At 37.9% G+C, this 21,869-nt stretch overlaps 1 protein-coding gene across 2 annotated transcripts in view; it reads right to left on the bottom strand.

The window, feature by feature from the left end:
- Positions 1–21,869, bottom strand: part of ZFAT (zinc finger and AT-hook domain containing) — an 87,907-nt gene that overhangs the window by 10,948 nt on the left and 55,090 nt on the right. For both annotated transcript variants that reach the window (XM_080339912.1, XM_080339913.1), the window contains 5 exons: positions 16,642–16,730; positions 14,000–14,138; positions 7,957–8,075; positions 6,047–6,173; positions 3,827–3,957 (listed from right to left, as the gene is read on the bottom strand). In XM_080339912.1, coding sequence (XP_080196038.1) covers positions 3,827–3,957; positions 6,047–6,173; positions 7,957–8,075; positions 14,000–14,138; positions 16,642–16,730 — 605 coding nt within the window. The remainder of the gene's footprint in view (positions 1–3,826; positions 3,958–6,046; positions 6,174–7,956; positions 8,076–13,999; positions 14,139–16,641; positions 16,731–21,869) is intronic.

Raw genomic sequence — 21,869 nt, 5'->3', positions numbered from 1 at the left:
ATTCACACCGAATCTTAAGAATCCAGTGTAAATGGTACTTTTCTGGATAAGAAGTAAGGAAGAAGTGTGAGAAAGTTCCAGGGAGGAAATGGGAGATGCAGATAGCAACAATCTAGCGTTAACATTTACCACAAAAACTGCTTTTAAAAAGTTCTGATAATTTAGGATTTAGAAGAAGTTTCTTGGTGCAACTACAGGAATACGAGGGTGACTTGCAAGGGCCAGTTAAAAATGAGATATGAAGGTAAGAATTGAAAAAAAAAACCAAACAGATAATGTTTGTCTCCTCAGAGAAAAAGAAAAAAACCCCAACATAACAGCACAGAAATCAGAACAACTACAATAAATGTTGTTAAGGAAAAAAATGGAAGCAAGCTGCTAAGCACGGACTTGGTGAGGCTATTAAAGAACAGGAGTGGAAATTCAGTGACAGATGATGCTGATAAATTGCTGACACCCTGAATGAATTCTTTGTCTCACAATCCACAGGAGAAGCTGAAGGTCACAGAAGAAAGCGTGGAATCAATTTTCCAGTAGGAGAGTGAAATATGAACATGTCTTAAGATCACTTCAAGGTTAACAATTAGGAATTCAGCATAATTAAAACCTGACAAAGCCATTGGTAGAAATGAGTGATATCCCACAGAAAGCAACTCAGTATTGAAGAAAAAAGAAAAGTGGACGGTTCTGAATAGGAGAGGATTACAGTCACCTTAATAACATTTAAAGACTTCTTTTCCCTCAGATTAAAAATGGGTATGGCTATAATCCTGAAGCAAAGCTCTGGTGGGAAGCTACAAACTGGAAACTAAAACTGTAAAACAGATTAAACATACTTTGATGAAACAGTGATTTATGCAGGAAAACAAAAGACAAAAAATGAAAGGAGAAAAATATAGAAGTGAAATAATAATAATGGTAATAATAATCTACAGACCTCCCTGGTCCTTGCTCTGCTTCCATAAAGGCCACAAGAGGTGAATCAGCAGTCAGTCACCTGCCCCCTGCCCTGGGAAATCACACATCTGCACACATGGAGTGGAAAGTCACTGTGGCCACCAGAGAAAGAAATGAGTAGGAGTTCCAGTACACACAGAGAGCGTGTTAATAGAGAAATGGTGCTTCCAGCATTGAAGTAAAATCCAGCGTAAGCAGAAGTAGCACAAGATCATTCAGCTTGAGATGTACTTAAATTCTTCGCTGATTTTGCTGCTGTGCAACTTCAAGTTACAGGAAAAAAGGCATTTTATATTAACAAGAACATAAAGGCTGCGGCGGGGTGGGGGGGAAGGAAAAGCAGGAAAGAGATTCAGTGCTCTGAGAATTCAATATTTGATTTGACATAGGACAGGAGCTTTTAACAGTTTGACATCAGACCAGTCAGAGTCATTGATGTATACAAGGCAAGGGAAAAAGAAGTGACCAACGCTTAGCAGCTTGTAAACTCAAAGGGTAGAAATGTGGATTAAAAAGCGAGGGAGTAAACTAATTCAGAATATAAACTGAACATTTACTTACAAAAGGCTATCAGCGAATTCAGATGGTCTAACAAGGAAGATGATAGATTCTAAGATGAACCAGATATTGATCAGATTTAATACTTGGAGGAGGAAGAATGACTGACTTTTTTAATTATGTATTTTTAAAGTTTAACATTCAAATATCAAAACAAAGTTTCTCCTTGGCAGCTGCTACTTCAATAGTCACTTTCCCCTATGCTTTCATATGCCTCAAAAGATGCATTTTTAAGGGAAGAACAGGTTTCAGTAATATTGACAGGCTGCACAGACAAACACCAATGGCTAATACTGCATTCAACCCTTAAATAGGTCATATGTATAGAACAATGTATATGTTGGCAGTGACTCTACTGTTAAAGCTGTTTTGAAACTTGCACATAAGTCTATAAGGTCGATTCTCTTAAGGACTGGATTTAGTTTCCAAATTTGGATCTCTTTTTCTTCAAAAAAAATCCAACCCCCTTTCTATTATTTCTAATCAAAATACCTGTTAAGCATTGCAAAGGAATATCTCAAAATGCTTTGTCTTGAAATTCTGCCTTTTTTCCTTGACATTTGGGCAGCAAGTTTAGGAATTATTCCAATGCTGCCCTCACAGACTATGGACTTCTGACTTCTATGGAGCTCTCATCTACTCACTGTTCACAACACTACGAAAAAATACTGAACTCAAAAGTTAGTTCAGCTACTCAAAATAATGAGAGTTTTGTTCATTTTTAAAAAAGGAGTTACTTAAACTCTTCAGGAATTTAACACTTCGCACGCACTTTCCCTCCCCCATCAACCACTTTTGAGTGCAGAGACTCCAATGAATCAGTGAACAGAACTGGAAAAGGGATAAGCAGAGATACGATGAAACAGGAAGAACAAGTGGAGCTTGGAGAACAGTGAGGAGAAACATAAAATGTGAACAACAAAGTCAGCAGACACGTGTGAGGAGGAAATACTGAGCAAAAGTCTTGATGTTTGCACTCAATATCCACCTCAAATAGAAAACTGCTTCCTTTTACTTGCTGATTTTGTATATCTCATTCTTAATTTCTAAAGTGCTTTAGTAATACTGTACATTGCAAATATTTTCAGCAAAAACTGTGCAGTATCAAACTTCAAGAAAAATATACATACATTAAAGTAACTTCTACCAGTATCTTCTAAGTTTTGTCTCATTTTAAGGGGAAATATATTGCCTACCACTAATTATGTGATTTAATTATCGGTTGAACCTACCATTTTTCTTGGAAGAGAATTTGTGCAAAGCCTGAAATTAACAATCAATCTTATATATGCTTTTTTTTTTTTGATGCTGATCTACATCTTCTGGTCTTGCACAATTTCCCTGGTAACAACAAAATTAACTAAAGAGTTTTTCAACCAACTGGAACGCAACTGATTTTTTCTTTATTTATCTCAAATGTGAGTGGTCACGCTGACTTTAGTCTCACATAAGCAACTGCTGTAAGGAATACCTGCAATATTCTTCTTGGAGCAGCTACACACCTGCGGATCAATTCTATTGCAACACTCTTTAGCAAGACAGTGAGAATGCAGACTGAAGAGAAGTCTTGCTTGTCTCCAGGGGACAAACTCAAACTCCCATGACAGGACAGCACTGCAAAGACTAATGAGGCTGGTGAAACACTGGCCCAGGTTGCCCAGAGAGGTGGTGGATGCCCCATCCCTGGAGACATCCCAGACCAGGCTGGATGGGGCTCTGAGTAATCTGATCTGGGTGAAGATGTCCCTGCTTATGGCAGGGGTAGGACTGGATGAGCTTTGAAGGTCCCTTCCAACCCAAACTATGTTCTACGACAACGGTTCATCTCTGGGTATGGTCCTGCAGCACCACGGTTCCAGAAAGCGCACAGTTCTGCACAAGCAATGCTGTTTCGTGCTCTTCTGTATGTGGATGAGTCCTGTGTCAACGACCTCCTGATACTTTCAGATGACAATGGGTCTAAGTGCATGCCCACAATGCAGGTATGTTATTTTAAAAAGCCTCAAAACACCTGCTAGAAAAAGAAAGCTTTATTTTCTCACACACACACACACTTATACATATTTAAGTGTGTACTGAGTCACTCATATTTAATATACATGAAAAAATGCATGCTTTTCTATGTATAAACATGTATTTGTATGTGCATGTAAACATACATACACCCAGCACGCAGTCAAAAATTAGCTTAGGGAAAATCTCCATACATCTCACACACTCATTCAAAATTCAGCCCTAGCTAAATATTTATTTCACAGTATATACATAAAAAATGAAATACAGCTTTTTTAGCAAGTAAAAAAGCTCTTACCTGCTTTACCACTGTCACAGTGCCAGGTGCCATAGTAACTACAGAAGCAACTGCAGTAGCATCATGGGTTTCCGAACCCAACTCGATGATTTGCTGCAGGATGTTCACAGCTGCTGGATCAAGTCTTTCACCTTATCAGAAAGACAGTAACCATAAGATCATTACAGTAGAACAGCTCTAAGGGTATGTGAATCTAAGTGCTACAGGCACTCTTCCCCCTCCTGCCTTAACCCCGACTCACAGCGCTGTTTATAAATTTCAAATAGCTCAATAACATGACACTTGGATAACAATCCATGGCAGGGAAGTATTCACAAAACAAACTTGCCTGAGGAATGCATGAATCAGCAAGTGAAGCCACACTGATCATTTTTATGCTTATTTGAAAGAGATCTAAAAGAATATATTGAATAAACAAACAATAGGAACAACTCATAGCAGTACCTGTAAATTAGGAAGCTGCAAGACTTTACAAGTCTAAATGTGTATTTGCCAAACATTCAGTTTAAACAGAACCTGAAATCTTTACCTATAACCACAACTGCTATTTGGTGTATTACAAACCTGTGTTTACCATCTTTCCAGCCACCTGCAATACCTCTCAACCTAGAAGAAGAATAATTATCACTAACGTGCTGAAGGGAAAACTTAATTGCTTGAGAGAGCTCATGCCTATCATTTTATAAGCATGGGATCAGAACGTGTTTACTCTTTTCCAAAAATCTTCTTGACGTGTGTAGCCCTGCCAAAGGACGGGCAAGTTTACAAAGAAACCCCATCCACACTTGTACTCTCACTTCTCATGAGGTATGAAAAGCAAAGATTTGGCAACTGGAAAGTGTTTTTTGTTATGCAGGAATGAGGATTCCCCTCCTGTGGCCCAACATTCCCATAGGGCCAGTGTCAGCATGAGAGAAATGTCAGAAAGGGAAAGAAAATCTCAGGATCACATTAAAGCTGCCTTAGATTTGACATAATCACTGGTGGAGCTACGAAAGAGACAGGAAAGAGACAGTAAATAGAATAAAGTCCATCTCTTAACCCCACAACCTTGAAAACAGGTTGATACTGTGATCGGGATCCAGGTCAGGTAATTTCATTTCAAACAGAAAGTAGTTATATTTTGTTATCTACAAGAGAAACTGGCTTGAGTATTGAAAAATGTTTGCTTGCTTTAGTTTTTTTTCTATATAAGTGCCTTTAGACAAGATATTACTGCTTTTCATATCTAGAGGGAAGAGTATCCAAAGTTGGACACACTAAAGCAAATCGTTCTGCTTCGAAAATTACAGCCTCATGCTTAAAATCAAAAATGTTATGTACAGCATATGCGACAATCATGTTTATTTTAATGTAAATGGATAAAAGCTTAAGAAAAGTTCTCAAGTAGTTTTTACTCATTCAGAATTTTCAGTCATTAAAAGAAGATAAAATAATATACAGAAATGGTCAGTAACATAGTTTAATTGCAACATGCTTGGAAATTGCATTAAAATGGGAGCTTTTGATACATAACTGTATTACAAACTATAAAGACCACAATGGTAGACAACTACAAAATGTTATCTCCTGACAACCAATGCATTTATTTACATAAATAGAAACAAGATACATGAACATTTGCTCTTGTCTCTGATGTTTTAACACTCTCAGAAATCTGAAGGTTTTTCTTCCAGCTTTCGTTATTTCCCATTTAGCAATCACTACCTAATCCCACTCTTGTTCTTCCTCAATTTGATACAGAATAGCTTACTATCTTTTGTGTATCAGCAGAACTAAGTTTGTTAATATTTTCCTGGGAATATGGTAAATGAGCTATTCCACCGTGTCACTTCCGCAGGCTGACTGACTTAAGCAGGGAGAAAAATAATAGCTAGAGAATTGCCATTAGATACACACCATCTACTCTGCCAAGACAGCTGATTTGACAATATATTTAATAATACAGGCAGGAAATTCCATACACCTAATAATAAAGTGGAGAACAGAGTGTGGTAAGTATTAATAACTTAAGGATATAGAAATTCATAAAGATTGGTCATTTCTCATTATTCATCCTCAAAGAATAACCCAACCCCCCCAGAAGTAAGTTCTGGATGACAAATTTCATTATTTTTAATAGTTTCACAGGGGACTATACATTGCCCAGTATACTCAAAATAATTAGATATTTATGAAAAAAGATACAGTTTGTGTTCCTATCGAAAAAAGGTAACTTACCGTTCTCGGAAGTGTATCTAAGGTTCTGTAAGGCAGCTACAGCAGCCTGAGTGCCTTGAACATCTTCTGCAGCCTCCGTGATATGGACATACTGAGTGGACGCTTCTTCAGAAACTTCAGCAGTTAACTTGAAAACAAAAGCAAGCCAAGGCATGAATAATCTCACTCTCGTTGTAGCAATTTAGAGAACAATGACAGTTCTGAGTTCAAAGGAATGAGTTTTGGGCAACAAATACTATAAGAAGAGTTATAGAAATACTGGGTGAAACAGAATTCAAGAAGAATTTTACATGGGAATCAGGATATTATCCCATCATTTTCTTCTAGATTCTACTTCAAAAGTTGTTTTAAGCAAACTAAATTATCTTGACATCATTTTTGTCGCACAGTTTTTTTAGAACTAACAACAAGCTTCTATTGTTTAAGGGGCTAGTAATGACTTTTTTGGGTAAAATTAGTTTATAATGTACACCCTTGCAGATCTGGTAAAATGCTTCTGAAGTTTGAAAATGCATTTTATCCTTTCCATAACTATGCTTTTTCAAGACAAGCTGTCAACATGTGTTCCTGCTGTGATGGGACTTCTTTATTTATAGATATTTGAACAACAAACATAATTGCATCTTGGATGTTCTCTTATTTTTTCAGGTTTGGGCATCTACTGGGAGAGCGTACAGAGAATCATTTGTGAAATGCATGTGGATATAAGACTTTAAAGGATTACATTTTAAAATTATTGACGTGGCTTCTTTGGATAACAGTCCACATAGAACCTACTCTGAGAGTGAATTTTGAGGTTGTGCTGTACAGGGACAGGAGTTGGACTTGATGATCCTTGTGTGTCCCTTCCAACTCCGGACATTCTATGATTCTATGATATTTTTCAAGGACTTAGCATTCTGTCTGTGGATACACAAAACTGTTGAACAAGAACTGTAGGACGTCTCTTTCAAATCAGGCATTAAGTTTACAATAAGAGCTAGACTGCCTGAAATTTGCAGAACAGGTCTTAAACCATGGAGCTTAAACAGCTACAGTTGACTTGTGGATTCTTCCTCTCACAGAACACCAACAATAGCCTACTCAGGCACTGGAAAAGACTCAGCTTGGTAATTTTTAAACAAAAGTGTTGAGATTTGTGTTTTTCCCATAGCTTCTGCATCTACAGTAAGCTCTGCTCTGTAAGAGTAACAGTTTTCACTTCAAAACAAATAGGTACACATACGGCAGCAGAGGAAAGCTTGAAAGCGTAAGACCTCTCAAGGTAGCTGCCCTACCTCACCCCAAACTGAGAAAATTCAGGTTGTTGGTTTCTTTTTTTCTAACCCACCTTCTTAGGCCTAACTTAACATTTTTAAGGTCTGACCTTAGTGATATTGTGATTTCTGTATACCTTGGAATGAAGCTGGAAACAGAACAAATTATAGAAGACTTTCTCTATATTACAGTACACTTTTTTTAGCTGATCAATTTACAGATTCAGTTTTCTACACTCTTAACCTTTTCTGAACCAAGACATAAGCTTCTATCATTAAATCAATATAAGCTTGTAGCTTTGCGCTTCATACAGTTAACACCAGTGACTATTTGGCATATACCAAAATGCAGTAAGTTTTTCAATTTCAGATTTTTTTTTGCACAACTTCCACCCTTTCTGCTGGAAATAGAAGACTGGAGCCCTAAAATGCAGAAATAAGCACTTACAATGTTGTTAATCCTAACAGATATTAAAGCAGTCAAGCTTAACAGTCACAGCAATGTATGCATTCAAATGGAGATGAGATCACACGAACTCCTGATCTTGTAAAAAGTCAAGAAAAAGTTTTTTAATACTTCTTATTCTTATCCTTACTTTTCTCCCTAGAATAGTTTAAAATCTCAGGGCCAAAGCCATGGTAACTTTGCTTTACCTCCCACTTGGTCTCCCCATCGTGTTCCACAAGCTTCATTCCATGCTTGTTTTTAAGGTGTCTGTTGAACTCCCACTTTGTACCGTACACAAAGCTGCAAACAGGACACTTAATGCCACCTATAAGGAAACACAAATAAATTCCTTGAGTTATTTTAATATAAATTGACCCTCTGCTCCACTCTCCTCTGCTGGGTCCCCAACATCAGAAGGATGTGGACCTGTTGGAGCAAGTCCAGAGAAGGGTCACAAGGACAATCAAAGGGCTGGAGCAGCTCTCCTATGAGGACAGGCTGAGAGAGTTGGGGTTGTTCAGCCTGGTAGAACAGAAGGCTCTGGGGAGACCTTATAGCAGTCTTCTAGTATCTAAAAAGGACCTACAGGAAAGCTGGAGAGGGACATTTTACAAAGGCATGTAGTGATAGGACAAGGGGCGATGCCTTTAAACTGAAAGAGGGGAGATTTAGATTAGATATAAGGAAGAAATTCTTCACCATGAGGGGGTGAGGCAAAGGAACAGGTTGTCCAGAGAAGCTGTGGATGGCCCATCACTGGAAGTGTTCAAGGCCAGGTTGGATGTGGCTCTGAGCAACCTGGTCTAGTGGAAGGTGTCCCTGCACATGGCAGGGGGTTGGAACTAGATTATATTTAAGGTGCCTTCCAACCCAAATTATTCTGTGATTCTATGACCAACCTCACCCTGTTTTTCCCTGTGAATCCAGGAGATGCGTCAGCCTGTGCAGAATCATTCCCATAGTCATGATTCTGGTTGAAATGCAAATTTAGAAGCACCAATGGAGACTAGTCCTAGTTTCCAAGTAAAATTTATTGCAAGTCAGAGGGTGTCTGAGACTTAGGGTTTGCTTTAGGTCTACTATAAAAAAAGCCTGGCACATGTTTTGAATAATTCCAAACTAACGCTTTTGCCCCGTAAATACTCCTTTATTTCAAATCATAGAGTTTGTTAGAGATTATTTTAACACCTCGTCTGTTACATATAATTGCAGCTTCAAATATAAATGCTATATATAGCCCAAAAATCTATAAGGCAAGTCCTTGACAAGCTTCAGCTTTAAATATCAGGTCCCTGTTGACTTACAAAGCCCTGTGCTGGCCCCCAGGACACAAGGCAAAACCACAGTGCATTGGACCCTTCCAGTAACTGCTGGGATTTTTTTTTAAGTGCTTGTAAACAGCACTGAGATCTTAATATATAACATACACAGTAGTAGCGTATTTCAATAATGTTTTTAAAATGTACATTCACTAAGACAGTTGTTCTAGTTTTTTAAGGTTTCAAACAAACACTTAGTTTTCTGACACATGATCAAAGCAAGCCAGGGAGATTTAAAGATGTTAATACACTTCAACAATACACTTCATCCCACTATCTTTCCTTTTGAGAGTTTCTACTGTTTATGTTAATATGCAAAAACCATAAGTTTTCTATCTACAAAATGATGCATAGCATGAATTTAGCACAATGTTTACTGTCTAAATAAGCGGCATTACAAGTAAAAAAACTGAGCATGACGAAATCATAAACATCCCATATTCTACACTAGATTAAACAGCTTTTACTTCCCTTTGTTATGAAAGTCATTTGGTCAAATGTCAGATCTCAGTTGTTTGTAATTATGCAAATGTCTCCTTTTTTCCCCTATTGACTAAAGCAGAACAGAAATAATCTGCATGTGATAAATTGTTGTATTAGGTGACCAGAACTCACTCTAACAAATCTAATGGCCAGAGAAGGACATAATGCTGCTTTAGGAACTGTGCCACCAGATGGCTTTCTCCATGTTATCATGGAAAATTATGACTCCCACCCATCAGGTTCAAATGCTTCAAATATACTCTCATAAACCGGTTATAAGCCAAGTTCTTGTTGCACGTGGACTTTTATGAATAAGGTGATTAGAAAAAACATTGTTTTACAGCAATGGAAATCTACCATATGGTATTCTACCAGATGAAAAGAAATACACTTTTTATTTTCATAAAATAGCATGTAACTACACTCAGTTGCTCGGGTATTTCACTGACACTTATTCCTATACAACTTCTCCTCTTTGCTCTCGATCCATTACAAGTCTTCCCCAAAACTGACTGTTATGATAAATGCTCAATACTCCGTCTCTAGACAAAACTGGAAATTTCCCTACTAAGGGAAACTCAAAAGTTCACAAAAGCAAAATACCTTCATTCACATTAGGACAAAGATATTATCAGTTACAGAAAACGAAATTAAATATTAATTTCACACTAATCTGTGGTACTAGGAAAAACCTGCTATCGTGAAAGAGAGGACATTTTCCTGCATTACTTTGATATTAAAACTATTATAACACTGCACCAGGTAAATTTAAGATGCAACTTTTGTCATTAGGATTTAATTAAAGAAAAACAAGCTGAAGTATAGAATTAAACAGGTACCATATAATTCCACATCAGTGACTTGATATGAAAGCTCAGGAAAATTAATTTCTACACGATTCTTGAAAGCAATGGGCAACGCACAGAGAAAGTCAATGAATGACACACCTCATCTACTTTCGATATCAACACTAACATCTGCAGCAAAATAATGTACACACATATTATACAGCTCCACCACTTTTTTCCACCATGGCATTGACAGGTGCTCTCCAAACTATTTATTTACTTGCCTAACATCTCCTATAAGACAACTATTACATTACGCTAAAGGAAAGTGACGATAGAGGTGTGTCAGAACAGAGGTCATAATTGGATTGTCACTAATGTATTGCACAAGTTTCTGCACAAACACAAATAGAAAATCCGTCTCTCAGAGAGTGAAGAAACACATAAACAAAATAATAGATGGTATGGAGTATCAGTGAAAGGAAAAACAATTCTGGAAAAATTATACGTGACTTGCCCAGCACAAAGCAAATGGAAATGAAAAAGGAAGCTCTTAAATAGGCAAGTAGGCAGGGTTTAAAAAAACACCAACACAAACTAGTGGGTAACATGTCTATAAATGTTCTTGTCCTCTGTGCAGATTACATTGAATCCTTATAGCACTTATTTTCCTTTATCACTTTAAGATACTAAAATAAATGTCAGATCACAGACTGCTACTAAAAACCAACCAACCAAAAACCTCAAGCATTTTTCTGATCCTGGCTGATCCAAATTTCTAATATAAGCCCAGATATTAAATATTGCACCCAATATCTGGCAATACAGTTGCTTGAATGAGCACATTTCTTCTTCTATTCTATGAATCATTCATTTATTTATAAACTCATTCTAGAAATCTGGAGTGAAGTCCAGCAGTCTATATTCATATAAATATTTCCAATTAAGATTTTCTGCAATGCAGTCAAAAACAAATTGGGAGTGGAGAAGATGAGCAAGTATGAGGCCGTTCACTCAGTGGGTAACTTAGAACAAGCAGGATACAATATGAATAGATACAGACAGCTTTTATTAGACATTTATCTTTGTTAGTTTCCCTTCTCAATTTTTTTCCAAACTCTTCTGCTTACTGGTTCTCCTGCCTTTTCCTTTTCATTCATACTCCTTGAATTTAAAGGGCTTTAATATCAGGTCTGAAGGGTCTTCTTCCCTTATATGAATACATGAATAATTTTCCAAAATTGCTTTTCAGATCTATGAATATGGTAAATCAAAACTTGATAGAGTCTAGTCAGACAGCAAGTTGCAAATGCTGCCCCAAGAAACACATAACCTTGTCATACTGCATAATACGTCCACAATGATCCATCTCTGCTGGGTGACACAGATACAAAAGATCTTCTGATTCCAAAATCAGGAAAGTGTTTATTAACTTCAAATGCAAATTTTAATTAACTGAAGTCTCACACAAGTGAGACTCTTGTCTCTCTCCCCAGTGAGATACCAAAACATTCTACAGTAGGATAAGAAATCTTTGAGCCCACATGTAGGATCCACGTGATGTGTTATAGAGCAGGAAATGGAGCTGCCAAAGGTAGCTGCAGGTGGGAAAAGTGGAACGATTAACAAGGCTTCCTCTTGGCACAGTCCTGATCAGAGGCACTGATTTCACAGCTACTATGTGGATTTGAAGTCCCTTTACTGCTCTGAACCTCCATAGAGCAGGTGAACACATGAGAAGCAGGCACAGCAGTAGCGGTACCCCAGGAAATAAAGAGCTGTGTAAGGAAGGGAAGAGAAAGAAGGATGCAAGGGCAGAGATGGAAAGAACAGAATAGAATGTTTCAGTTGGAAAGGACCTACAATGATCATCTAGATCATCTGCTTGGCCACTTCAGGGCTGACCAAAATGCAAAGCATGTTATTAGCGGCATTGTCCAAATGCCTCTGAAATGCTGAAAGGCTTGGGGCATTGACCACCTCTCTAGGAAGCCTGTTCTAGTGTGTGACCACCCACTGGTAAAGAAATGCTTCCTGATGTCCAGTCTGAACCTCCCCTGGTGCAGCTTCTTGTCACTGGATCCCATGGAGAAGAGCTGAGGACCCCCTTCTCCACATCCCCTCCTCAGGAGCCTGCAGAGAGCAATGAGGTTGCCCCTCAGCATCCTCTTCCCCAAACCAGAAAAGTCTAAACTCCTCAGCCGCTCCTCATAGGACATTCCTTTCAGCCCTTTGTGATCCCCCCCAAAATCCTTGTTGCCTTTACTTAGTTAACCTGTGACAGCAATTTCTCTAATTGACCAGGTGTCTATATCTATTTTTTTTTTTGTCTTTGTGTGGTACGACTCTAGTTTTACACAGATAGCAGTAATAAGCAATTGTTCTAGGCAGAATGGGATTTTTAAGACTCTGACAGGGAGATGTAATGTAGAGAACTGCAGGCCCGGTGTGACAGCCTTTAACAGCACAGACATGGGACGCAGCACAGAGAAGTGCGGACTTGGAGCAGTAAGAAGTGGGACACAAGTTGGGCACTGAAGAACCCACAGCTATAAACAACTCTGAAACGATCAGTTAAAAACATGCAAATCTGTAGCTAGATAAAATCAGGTTTAGGGACAACAAAAGCTGTATTTAACATAGATGAAGGGCAGTGTATACAGTGAATTTGGATTTAATCTGGAGCTATAGACCAATGAAAAAGAAAAGCATAGATGTGTGTAAGCAATTAAGTAACGATGGCCCCGAGTGGGAGAGGATGAAACCATCAACATGAACATCATGCACCTCCCAGGAAAGAACTCCAGATGCTGTCAACTTACTGAAACCCCCATCCCAGTGTGAACACCAGAGAAAAACCACCCAGCTTAGGACTTAGACAAACAGTGGAAAGGTGACCACAGCACCAGGTAAGAACAAAAATTAACAAGTGTGTGTTACCATTTTAATGGTATTAATAATACTATTGAGACTTCTCCTGGACATAAGTACTCTATATTTTATTGTTTTTTGGGGGTTTTGTTTTGTTTTGTTTTTTTAATAATAATTAGACCTAGCTTAATGGTGATTCTTGAATTAGACTGTTAAGATTTCCATTATACTAACAATAATTTCTTGGCTTTAGACAGAGAAAGTGTGCTTCCTTTGTGTGCCCATAAACAAGATGCTGAGCATAACAATTTGTAAACAGTTTTACCTCTACTCTCTTTTTCCCCCCATTTTTCTAGTGGTGGAATATTTTGCTGTCGTTTACTCTTCAGTCTTTTTCCTTACATTTGCTCAACCTTACCTTGAGTTCAACCTTGCAAAATTCTCATAGAAATTTGTCAGCAGAATGATAGAAATTTATCATTCATTTCAACAGACAGCGATATTTCACTTACAAAAGGAGACAAACAAATGAAAATGATAAATGTATGCAACAATGAATAGTACAAGCAAGGTCAAGCGAAAGTCTGGTTCACACACCTTTAGAAACCAAGAACAAAGACGATGAACAAAGGGTGAAAGGTGGACATTTCAGAATCACTGAAAAGTAGTAATGATTTATCACCTAACACTCAACAGACTGAGGAATGCATATCGCACAAAAGTTTATGTTTACACCAAGTTTGCTTTATCAAAAAAACCAAACCAAGTCTCATATGGTGGATGTGTACCTTGTTGGATAAGGGCTTCTGCTGCAGGCTCCCCAGAACCTACATTTACATACTCTTCATTGGGATGCTTTCTGTTGTAATGCCTCTTCAGAGAACCAGATATGTTGCAGGAATAGTGGCAATGTGCACAGCGGAAAGGCTGGGAGAAAAAAGAAGATGTTAGAACATATTTCCCGACCTCCCAGGTGCAATGTTTTGATCCTCAGAAACCATGTTATTTTCTGGTTTAGGCATCTTCCAAGGAGATCATTCAAAATTCAATAGAAATGGAAGTTGTAACCAAATGTTACCCTAAAATTTGGTACTTTTTATTATGTGCAAGACACCAATTATTCTCAATATTATAAGATTATTACCTACTTTTCGTAATTCAGTAAACTGATGATCACAGGTCTGACCACATGGAGACTTTCTACTACAAGGAAATGGCTCAGCTGCCTTGAGCTTTGGTCTGAAAAGGGGGAGTAAGAGAGCTAAAATAACTCAAGGTACACTATGATTGTACAGTCAACCTAATTTAACAGATAACCATACCTGACAGGGTTGATCTCTTCCCTTCCCTTCTCTCTCCAACACGCTCCCAACTGCTTCCCTTTCACTGGCATTCACTTGCATTCAGCTGACCATTTGGTGAGCCAAGATTTGGCAACTAAATTAGTTTTTAAAAACATACCTCTCCCCTCAGCTGACAGGGAGAGAAATTTCTAAAGAAAAAAATGTTAGGAAAACAAGTGTTTGTGCCTAAATTTAGCCTTTGCGAATAACATTCTGACTGAGATGTGTCACAGCTATAGGAAGCTTGACACGGCCGTTAGGGTCCTGGAAAAGAATGCAGACATTGAGCCATGTCCCTGGGGAAAAGTCGAGTACTTGAGAATGGGGTGCAAAATGTTCCATGCACAGCAACCAAGCCCACCTAAAGCTAGTTGGCAGAAAGTGGTGGGTGTGGAAATGTTTATTGAGAGTTTCAAGCAGGGAAATGTCTGCAGTCAGGGCCCACTGACCAGAACATTCCCCTAAGCTTGTTGCTCATAACCTTCCTTCAGTCTCCAAATGGCAAAAATAAGGAATAAAAGTGGTGTTTAGATTCCCTTAACTTTACAATACAGAGGGTATTGTAACAGTCAGCTATTCAGTGTTTCAGAGAAGGGTATTCTCCTTTTCTATTGCTGAAACTGTCTTTTTCTCAAGAAAATAATCCCAACAGCATGGTGTGTTCATGTAGCACTCTAAGTACTGCCATGTCCTGTGTGTTATCTGCTGTCGAACAGCAGGATTGCAAACTCATGGAGATCGGAAATATGCTGAATTATAATTAGGTCGCATAACTACTGACATCTCTGTGAGTTTGATACGCGTGCACGCAACCATCGCAGAAGGAGGCAACGTGTTACTGACAGTTTTTGAACTCCTTTTGACAAACACTCCTGATTGACCCACTGCAGTGTTTTGCAGTTCTCTTGACAATGCATTGAACTGCCACACTTATATGTAGGGGGACGGAAGAATGGAAAGATGTGCTGAGTCAACAGCTCTAAAGCTGATCCCAAGGTCAGAACCAGCTGTATTTAAGAACAGTATTATGAGTACATTAATCCCATTAGCCATTATAGAAGGAAAATTACACATTTTCATTTCAAAAAATCATTTTAAAAAGTCAAGTCCACAGCAACACTTACCTACTTAAGAAAGAAAAATTTATTTGGTGAAAGTATATCATCTCTTTAGATAACTTGCTACACGTTCTTATATGTCTTGTATTCCAAATTTGATACCATGTGTCAAAAGACTGTCTCCCTTTCTGCATTGTGGGGGTCTGTAGCACTGGTACTCACTAAAAATGGCTGAAATGTACTCTTTATAGAAGTAAAATGATTTGTTAGATAAAGAAAGATGTTGCATATGCAAATAGCATTATGTTTTCAATGAGAAATAAGTTCACTGCCAAGATAAAGTGTTACATTAAAATGAACATTTTCATACATACAAAATACTGGATTTTTCTGGAAAAGACATTACTGTAAGTTCTATTTCCTGAATATAGCATTTCACAATTCATTACATCAAGACCTATCATGCTGAGAATCAATGTGAAATTTAGGAATAAAACCATACTACAGTTTATTAAAATAACTGTATTTCTAATCTAAACACTTGACAGAAACATTAGCAACCTTCAAAACTCTTTCCAAGACATGTTTCAGATAAATGGGGTATTTTAAAATTAATTCTCTTCAATTTTCTTTAAGTATATGAACTCATCTATAGTACATTAGGCTGGAAAACTTTCAGAGAAAATTAAGGTGGGCAATGAACAGTGATGTATGGGATTTGCTTTCCTACTTGCCTAGGACATTTTAAAGTACTTACCAGATTAGTTCTCTCAAGGATTGACAGTCAAAGAACCCAATAATGTTTGTTCTATATTGCAACATACATATATTTTTGGCAAATACAGACATTATTTATAAACTGTCCCTGAACAAAATAACCCTAACTCAAAAGCTGGAACATAAAGTCAAAATTCCCAAAACATTAAAATGTTAAGATGCCATAATTGTCAACAAACAGGAAAATGTGCCAGTTTTACAACAGTTGTCTGAAGTTCCATGTATTTCTACATGATTGATATGTTTTCTTACCTTGAACGAGACGTGTTGTTCCATATGACGGAGGAGCTGTGGCTTTTGGGCAGCTGTATAGTCACACACTGTACATTTAAACTGCTTTCCTGAAACGGGAATAGAAAATGGAATAATATTTTTCTGTTTAAGTTCAGAAAATTACTTATTGTATTTCCTCATAAGGAATGAACAATATGAGATATCTGGCATTTGCTCTGCAAAAATGTGGTTAAGTAGATCTAAGAGCAGAGTAAGGAAGAAAAAAGGCTTGAGTGTCACCTTTAAATTATAAGCATTAAATGGTCTAAATCATCTTGGGATAGTCACTTGGGAAAGAAGAAAAAGATCTTTATAATGCAGCCTAAATGGAAGAAGCAAATCAATTACTTACCAGTGCAGGCACAGTTATTTTGCTATTTGTAAAGCAGATTTGGAAAACCCTAAAACACAGATGTTTGGTCATGTTCACATGTTCTTACCTACTTCTGTCCCAAGTGTTTAATTGTTATGATCCAAATAATTTCAAATTTTCTTGGGTTTTTCACTGTAAGTTTTCTTGACATACTTCTGGTAGGGTATGACACGACCTATTATTTTTACCACAAGATTCGGTTATGTGTTTAGCACTACTCTTCCAATCATTACTGAAACTATCATAAAAGGGTTTTCTACACTGGCCTAACCCTGGATACTGAGTGAAGAGAAAAATAAGATCAGAATCACAACTAATACAGAGGTTTTATGCTTCAATGTTTCACTTCTGCTTACACAGTTTTAAAACAATGAACAAAGTTGCTCCATCAATACCAGACTGGATGATGCCTCCTTGCCGTGTTCACCATGACATTGTGTCATTTCTTACCTAAATCTCTGCAGTAATCCTAAGTCTCACACAGTCTTGTTCTTGGAGAATGCCGATTCATATTTCTTTATGTTAACTGGGCACAAATTTTCTCAGAATGTATGGAGTTTAAGTAACTGTTGGATTTCTACTTTTCTTCATCATTTGTTTCAAAAAACATCAAGTGATCAAAAAAGAGGTAAAGACAATAGGTATATATTTGCATAACCTTTGCTCCTTCAGATACTGACCTAAAAAGTCACTGAAAGATTTGAGACAGTCTCTGTCTCGGGAGTTCTTGTAGATGGAATATCTGCATTGCAAGCAGGTCTTCTACACAGCATAATGCAATTAAATAGCCAATGCAATTTATATATATGGCTTTGCGAGGAAAAAAAAAACTTCAGAAGTATCATCCAAAGAAATGTGCTACTTTAAGCTCCACAGACAAGACATTATACATGAAATTTCTCTACATGCCTGTGAGCTTTCTAGTCAGGCATCAATAGGGGAAGGTACAAACTCTCCAACCTGAAATAGCAACAATAAAATTGAAGGACATGAACTGGAATTTCAACTAATGAAAGCTGACGCTCAGAACATTCAGTCTAAAATAAAGTCAATGTTTTTAACAGAGGGCATGAATAATGACTATGACAATTTACTTAGAAATCAGATGGATGCCCTGTCATATGAAGTTGTTAAGTCAGCTTAGCCCTTCCAAAAAAAGATACACTGCAATCCAGCAGAACTGTGATGCAAAATAATTAGATTAAGTTATGGTCTGTGCCCTGCAAGAGATGAGACTTTGTGATCAGAAGAGTCTTCTTTTGGCCCTGAAATCATTAGTCTGAGCCCTTCTTAAGGCAAGATGGTCAGATTTTGTTGTGATTTATTTTTAGGATTCTCTAACAGGAAAGAATTCTCTCCGACACTTTTGAGAAACATCTGTTGTTGTTTGTGGCTTTGCAAAGAGTGAAACTCCCAAATGTATTATATTACCATTCTGTAGGTTTCTCTTACTTTCCCTTCAAAGCATTCTCTCCCAAATCTTTGTTTTCCTTATGATTTAAAATAACACAATTTCCTTCTTTTTATTCTCTGTGTTTGTCTTGGAGATTCTAGCAGTCCAGCCACCTCCAGACAAATTACAAGGTTGATTAAATACAGAAAGACTTAATTCCTGCATTAAATGCCCATGGTTGGCAAAGTCTATTTGACTGTGGAGTGGCTGACACATCAGAAGGCTGTGTTGCGATCCAGCGGGATCTGGACAGGCTGGGGAGTTGGGTGGGGAATAACCTGAAGAAATTTAACAAGGGAAAGTGTAGAGTCCTGTATCTGGGCAGGAACAACTCCAGGTTCCAGTATAAGTTGGGGAAAGACCTATTAGAAAGCAGTGTAGGGGAAAGGGACCTGGGGGTCCTGGTGGACAGCAGGATGACCATGAGCCAGCACTGTGCCCTTGTGGCCAGGAAGGCCAATGGCATCCTGGGGTATATTGGAAGTGGGGTGGTCAGTAGATCAAGAGAGGTCCTCCTTCCCCTCTACTCCGCCCTGGTGAGACCCCATCTGGAGTATTGTGTCCAGTTCTGGGCCCCTCAGTTCAAGAAGGACAAGGAACTGCTGGAGAGAGTCCAGCATAGGGCAACAAAGATGATTAAGGGAGTGGAGCATCTCCCTTATGAAGAAAGGCTGAGGGAGCTGGAGCTCTTTAGTTTGGAGAAGAGGAGACTAAGGGGGGACCTTATTAATGTCTATAAGTATATAAAAGGAGAGTGCCATGAGGATGGAGCCAGGCTCTTCTCAGTCGCAAACAATGATAGGAGAAGGGGTAATGGGATCACGCTGGAACACAAGAGGTTCCACTTAAATTTGAGATGAAACTTCTTCTCAGTGAGGGTGACAGACACTGGAACAGGCTGCCCAGGGGGGTTGTGGAGTCGCCTTCCCTGGAGACATTCAAAACCCACCTGGACATGTTCCTGTGTGACCTCACCTAGGCGTGCCTGGTCCAGCAGGGGGATTGGACTAGATGATCTTCTGAGGTCCCTTCCAATCCCTAACATACTGTGATACTGTGACATGGAATAAGTTTGTGCCAAAAACTACTCCACAAGCAAAAGAACCAAAAGGAAGGACAGAGAAGTACAATACAGAATATTCTGTACTAACCTGAACAGACCAGGTTTACTTAGATTCTGGATTTTGCTCAAAAAAGTTACTATAATTTTACACTGAGTGTGAAAGTTTCTACAAAACACAGCTAAGAAAAACCTTAAGACAATTTCTGATATTTAATTAAAATAATGAAAATCAGGTTTTATTTCTCATCACAAACAGTTTACTACTGGTTGTTGTTTATTACTGCCTGGACTACAGAATTGAGGAGTCTGTCTTCTGGAGTAGAATAAAGCAGACAGAAAACTACTTTATATTCCACTGGTTAAATTGACCTTGCAGGGCTGATATTTGAACAAAAATTGCCTGGATTCTTAAGTCAGGAGGAAAGACTCATAAACAGCGAAACATCTTTCAAATTCATTTATTTGTGAAATAACTGAAGGACACTAGATGAGCGCTGGGAAGAAGTTTTGAAGTGCTGTCTCTATAGGAAGAGACACCGGGCAAAGAGAAACTGTCAGTGTTCAAGGGGCTGAAAGTCCCCTGACAAATCATACACTGCATTTCTGGTGACAAATGTTATCTTATTTTTCTCAAGTGTTTGAAACGTATTAAGAGTTTACTGAGGTGGACTTAGTGAGGAAAATTACTTAAGACTCCACAGACAGTGAGATTTTGCTCCCACTGGAGTCAATGGCAAAACGCATTTTCCAAAGGCATGACAACTTTCCTGGAACACTTTTGGAAGTGTAAAAGGGAAGGCAAAGGAGCATAAATCTTCGATTTATTTGTATCAGTCAAAAAGGGAGATGCATCAAAAAGGAACATGCAGTCACTTCATTTATTGCAGAAGATGATGACAGTCTGAAGTCAGATTAAAAAGGCTCCTGGTAATAACATTGCCTTTAAAGTCAAGGTTTCAGCCTGACCTAGCAGTAAGTGATAAAAGATACCGTTCCTTGCATGTAATTAAATGTTTAAACCTAACTTCACACCTTTAAACCAAATCCAGACATGGTCAGCTCCTGCACGACTACACTGCTGTTCTTAACAGAGGCAAATTTCAAAGCAGCCTCAGTGGAATTGCAGTAATTACTTACACATATATGTATTTTGTTCAAGAAGTAGAACTAACTCATGTGTAAAAACAAATACAACTTTCATTGCTGAATTTAATTATTTGAAAACCAGGTGGTGAAAACAAAACAGAAAGGTTTTGAAATGAAACCCCATACAGCAATTTTTTTACAGTACCATAGAAAGGGACCTTTTTCTTCTTTATAGTCTCCAATTTTCCTTTTTAATCCAAATACAACCTGTCTCCTTCTCCCAGCCAGGAATCAGCTAAGGATTCCATTTAACAAGTAAAATCTGGATTATTGCATATGAAGTTTAGATATATGTGCAAAACCTGCTTGTTATCGACCAAGTTATTTCAAAATATTGGAAAGCACTTTTTCAATGACAAGTGATTTACTAACTCATGGTGATACTACAGTAACTTTGGTAACACTACTGTAACTGTATGCTTCCTATAATATGTATCGTATCAATGTAAAAGGGATCATCTCTTTCACTTATACACACAGATATAAGGATACATAAATATCTCCGACACAAAAACTTCACATACACTGTAAAGATGTAACACAGCACTGTGCGCTTCCTGAGAAAGGACAATGCTAATAAATATGCAACTTTCTTAAAAAAATAATATAAATTAAATGGTCAATAAAGAGTGGAACGAGGTTTCACAAGGTTGCATGAGTGACAAAGATCAAGCTACTAAGTCGTAATAAAGGTGTGTACAACTTACCCTGCTAAACCGTTTACTTCAATTTGATAATCACAGAAGAATAAAGTATTGTTGTGTCCCAAATTTCAATATAAAATATTTATTTATTTATTTGTATCTCACTTCTTTCTGTTATCATCACAGAAATATTAATATCATAGAGCAAACACATGTAGTGCATGTGTGCCTATAGAAAATATACATGCTCAGGCTGAATGGACCTGCGGACACTGAGCTGCAGCAGCTTCACCTCTACTGGGCTACTGGATTTGGCAACTCCTCACAATATTCTCACAGGAGAAAGCAGTGAGAGACTTAACCATGGAATTATTTGTATTTTCAAATTCCTGTTGAGGTAACAATTCTCCGTTAGAATATAAAGGGATATAAGGCCAACGTAAAATTGCAGAAAGATCACGCATTCCAGAGAGAGCTGTTAAAATTAATTTCTGCAAAGTTTTGAACTTTATTTCATAGTATCTCCCA

The sequence above is a fragment of the Nesoenas mayeri genome (genome assembly GCF_963082525.1).
Source record: "Nesoenas mayeri genome assembly, chromosome: 2".
Taxonomy (NCBI): domain Eukaryota; kingdom Metazoa; phylum Chordata; class Aves; order Columbiformes; family Columbidae; genus Nesoenas; species Nesoenas mayeri.
Note: the sequence above shows the minus strand (reverse complement) of the source record. Positions and strands in the feature narration are given on the sequence as shown.